At 33.5% G+C, this 4919-nt stretch overlaps 1 protein-coding gene across 1 annotated transcript in view; it reads left to right on the forward strand.

Annotated features, from left to right (window-relative positions):
• Nucleotides 1–4919, forward strand: part of LOC107658723 (UPF0606 protein KIAA1549-like) — a 39075-nt gene that overhangs the window by 31343 nt on the left and 2813 nt on the right. Inside the window, exons 14-19 of the mRNA XM_016447378.1 lie at nucleotides 571–800; nucleotides 1351–1492; nucleotides 1562–1915; nucleotides 1995–2047; nucleotides 2281–2408; nucleotides 2479–2633. Coding sequence (XP_016302864.1) covers nucleotides 571–800; nucleotides 1351–1492; nucleotides 1562–1915; nucleotides 1995–2047; nucleotides 2281–2408; nucleotides 2479–2633 — 1062 coding nt within the window. The remainder of the gene's footprint in view (nucleotides 1–570; nucleotides 801–1350; nucleotides 1493–1561; nucleotides 1916–1994; nucleotides 2048–2280; nucleotides 2409–2478; nucleotides 2634–4919) is intronic.

Here is a 4919-nt window from a genome sequence, read left to right on the forward strand (position 1 = left end):
GTAGCGTGAAAACGGTATAATTTTGAAAAATACCGTGATATAAATTTTTGGTCATACCGCCCAGCACTAATTAAAATATACTATTTTGAATTGCCAAAGCATTGCGGTTTACTGGCATACAATTGTAATTTTTTTAATTATAATAATTTATATAAATGTAATTTACTTACACTTTTTTAATTAATTGACTATTTTTAATAATATATATATATTTAATTTAATTATAAGTTGGTTTATTTTATTTTTTTTTCAGAATTGTTGGTATTTTATTAATTATTAATTCTTTTTTGAGAGAGAAAATTTTAATGTTTATATTTATTAATTAATGAAATTATATTATTTTATAAAATAATATTGTTTTTACTTATTTGTATGTTTATTTATTTATTAAAATGTGTACAATCTAAATAAATGTCTATCCTGTTTACACTTGTATTTATTTGAAACATTAAGCACATATTTCCTTTCCTTTTCCTTGTACTTCCTGATTTAATAATTCATGTATCAGAAACAGAATATTCAGCAAATATGTCATCTATAAGAAAACATTCGTAACCCATTCTGATGCAGATCCAAGTGGCCTTGAGGCATAAATCTGAGATCGAACACCATCGCAATAAGATCCGCCTGCGTGCCAAGAGAAAGGGCCACTACGAGTTCCCCTCCATGGAGGACATCATGGCAGTGTTCGGTGACAGCTCCGAACAGCAGCGAGTGTATCAACAAGCTCAGGAACAGATACACAAGATCCTACATCTTGAAGAACACACACCTTCATCGTGCGGAGAGCCACGCAAAAGGTCAGGATAATAAATCTCACTTGTACCATCTGCAACACATATACAGAGTTCTGGCATGAAACTGTAGATGGCGCAGTCCGATAGGACTAACTTAATCTGACCTAATGACATCATTATCACATGGCACAGCTGATTGGTTCTCTTCTGTATCGGCAGCCAATGACCTCGCTGCTCAACATTCAAATATGACTAGTGCTTGCTGTAGCAGTTTGCAGCGTGCTTCAGAAACCCTTCACCTTCCCCAGCTCCACCTGTATAGATCTGCTACGAGGTGATTCATGTATGCTATATGGGGGTTATTTCATGTACGTTATATTTGCAGCAGCAGTATTTCTTACATGCTCACAGCAGCATGTTGTGGATGTATTGGCAGTAGCAAGTCTCTGTACTTGCTCTGCCGCAGCAGCAGCAGCGTAGCAGATCTATTCCGCCAAGACAAATACATTAACATTGTCATGTACATTACCATGCCAATCCCTCCGAGAATTGTCATGACAGAACTAGAGTTTGCTATCCGGGAAAGTGAATGCAATTTGTTTGTGAATTGCAGTTCCAAAGGAAGACGCTCTCCCAGACACAGACAAAGACAGAATTTGAGTGGAAGCGGAAGTCTGAGAGACAAAGATCGCCTGATTTCCGACGGAGATGCCATGTACAGGAAGTACCCCGGGGTCAACAATGTGGCCTATGTGGTAGGACACACACATGCACATGCCTTCACTCAACTAAGACACACAAACTCACCACTCCTCTTCCTGTAGTCCGATGCAGATCAGCTCCCAGATGCAGGAAGCCCTTCTCCTACTGATGAGGTGTTTTTAGACACTGGATCGCCGCCGTCTGGCCCTGCCCCTGCCCCGCCCAGCTACGTCCCTCCTCAGCCAACAATAGAAGAAGCCCGGCAACGGATGCACTCCTTATTGGATGACGCATTTGCTCTGGTCTCACCTTCTTCTCAAGGAAGCCCTGCTCCTCTAACATTCACTGGCATTACGGCGGTCACTGGTGTCGGCGAAATCAGCCCCGGTCAACCCTCCAGCACGTCCTCACGTCCTTCACACCAGTGGGCCTCCTCTTCTTACCCAGCAGCCCCTGTACACAGTCCTTTCTCTGCGGTGAGTGACTAGACATTTGAATGATGGAATTTGAATCCAAGTAATGTGAAATTTTATTTATTTTCTCTCTGCTTTGTAGAGGTATGCCGAGTTAGGAATGTCTCCCACATCTGTTCAAGGTTTACTGCAGAGGTGAGGTGGATTCTGGGACGTTTTATAGAATAAACTAGTAAGAAAAGTCATGAGGAAGTTGAAAAATGCATGTAAACATGAACGTGAAGCACAATGATACTGTTAAGCCAACAAATAACAAGTTTGACTACAGAAAAGCAAATATGCTGCCTTATCCCAATTTGTCCACTCTTAAATATTCATCAGGTTCAGATATAATATTTACTCAGCAGATTGTTTGTATAACTTGACAGGCAGACGCAGGGCTCTGGATATGTGGTGTCAGCAGAGATGCAGTCAGATCCTGGATACTCCAGCAGGGGGCAGTATGGAGAAGAGATGCCAGCGTCTTCTCGGCCACGACCAGTAGGGGGCAGCACAGGTAACGGTCTTATTAGTATTTGAACGTTTGGTTTCAGTGCTATGATAATTGCTACGTGTTGTGTGTGTAGGTGCACAGTTGCATCAGCTGACACAAGTGGGCTTGTCAAGTCGGATTGGACTGTATCCTGGAGTTGGCCGTAGTGTATCTGGACCTTCAGGATCAAGCTGGGCCCATTACCGCTCAGATGAAGAGATTTCCAGACCAGGATCCAACCGAGAGGCTGTAAATCAAGCATGCACATTCATAATAGTATATATAAGAGTATAGCATAAAATATGGGATGTTATAAAATCCCAAAACTGTGCTATTGGATTACCAAAGCTTTGCAGTTTAGCTGCATTCAATAAAAGTATTAAAAAATATCATATAACATATAAGTATATCATATGTATATATCATATAAGTATAACGGCAATAATGTGATTGGACAAACTAATGATAGCAATTACATCATTTAATTTTATGTAATTTTTCATTTAAGTTAATTCATAAAAAATATTTTAATTGATACTTAAATATGTTTTAACCAAAAAGTTATATTTCATTTGATAACATTCATTAAAACTATATATTATCTCTATATTATTTTGCCCAACATTGGTGAGCTTTATGTATTTTTATACTTATTGTATCACATTGTTAGCTTAGCAACATGCTAACAGGTCAAACCCTGAACAGAGCAAGAAAAATGTTGATTATAAAGTAATATTTCATTCAGTAATATTCATATAAACTTTAAATGTATTATTTTGCCCAACATTGGTGAGCTTTATGTATTTTTATACTTATTGTATCACATTGTTAGCTTAGCAACATGCTAACAGGTCAAACCCTGAACAGAGCAAGAAAAATGTTGATTATAAAGTAATATTTCATTCAGTAATATTCATATAAACTTTAAATGTATTATTTTGCCCAACATTGGTGAGCTTTATGTATTTTTATACTTATTGTATCACATTGTTAGCTTAGCAACATGCTAACAGGTCAAACCCTGAACAGAGCAAGAAAAATGTTAATTATAAAGTAATATTTCATTCGGTAACGTTCATAAAAACTTTAAATGTATTATTTTACCCAACATTTGTGAGTTCTATGTATTTTTATGCTTATTTGAGTATTACGTCATTAGCTTAGCAATATGCTAATGTCAAACCTTGGACAAGGCAAGAAAAATGTTAATTATAACGTATTATTTCATTCAATAAAGTTCTTAAAAACGTTAAATATATTATTTTACTCAACATTTGTAAGTTTTATGTATTTTTATACTTATTTGAATATCATGCCATTAGCTTAGCAATATGCTAATGTCAAACCTTGGACAAGGCAAGAAAAATGTTAATTATAACGTATTATTTCATTCAATAAAGTTCTTAAAAACGTTAAATATATTATTTTACTCAACATTTGTAAGTTTTATGTATTTTTATACTTATTTGAATATTATGCCATTAGCTTAGCAACATGCTAATGTAAAACCCTGGCCGGGGCAAGAAAAATATTGATTATAAAGTTACATTTCATTAAATACTGTTCATAAAAACTTAAAATATATTATTTTGCCCAATATTTGCGAGTTCTATATATTTTTATACTTGTTAGAGTATCACGCCATTCATTTAACAACATGCTAATGTCAAACTCTGGACGGGGCAAGAAAAATGATTTTTTTTTTTGTAATTTTTAATTTAAGTTAATTCATACAAAATATTTTAATTGTTTATCTAAAATGTATTATTTTACCCAACATTTGTGAGTTCTATGTATTTTTATGCTTATTTGAGTATTACGTCATTAGCTTAGCAATATGCTAATGTCAAACCAAGAAAACAGGGCAAGAAAAATGTTAATTATAAAGTATTATTTCATTCAATAAAGTTCTTAAAAACTTTAAATATATTATTTTACTCAACATTTGTGAGTTTTATGTATTTTTATACTTATTTGAATATCATGCCATTAGCTTAGCAATATGCTAATGTCAAACCTTGGACAAGGCAAGAAAAATGTTAATTATAACGTATTATTTCATTCAATAAAGTTCTTAAAAACGTTAAATATATTATTTTACTCAACATTTGTAAGTTTTATGTATTTTTATACTTATTTGAATATTATGCCATTAGCTTAGCAACATGCTAATGTAAAACCCTGGCCGGGGCAAGAAAAATATTGATTATAAAGTTACATTTCATTAAATACTGTTCATAAAAACTTAAAATATATTATTTTGCCCAATATTTGCGAGTTCTATATATTTTTATACTTGTTAGAGTATCACGCCATTCATTTAACAACATGCTAATGTCAAACTCTGGACGGGGCAAGAAAAATGATTTTTTTTTTTGTAATTTTTAATTTAAGTTAATTCATACAAAATATTTTAATTGTTTATCTAATTTTAAATAATAATTCATATTAATGTATTTTATTTGTATTAATTTAAATGTAGAACAATTCAAATGTATATATATATATATATATATATATATATATATATATATA

This window comes from Sinocyclocheilus anshuiensis, unplaced genomic scaffold (assembly GCF_001515605.1).
Source record: "Sinocyclocheilus anshuiensis isolate Anshui unplaced genomic scaffold, SAMN03320099.WGS_v1.1 scaffold283, whole genome shotgun sequence".
Lineage (NCBI taxonomy): Eukaryota > Metazoa > Chordata > Actinopteri > Cypriniformes > Cyprinidae > Sinocyclocheilus > Sinocyclocheilus anshuiensis.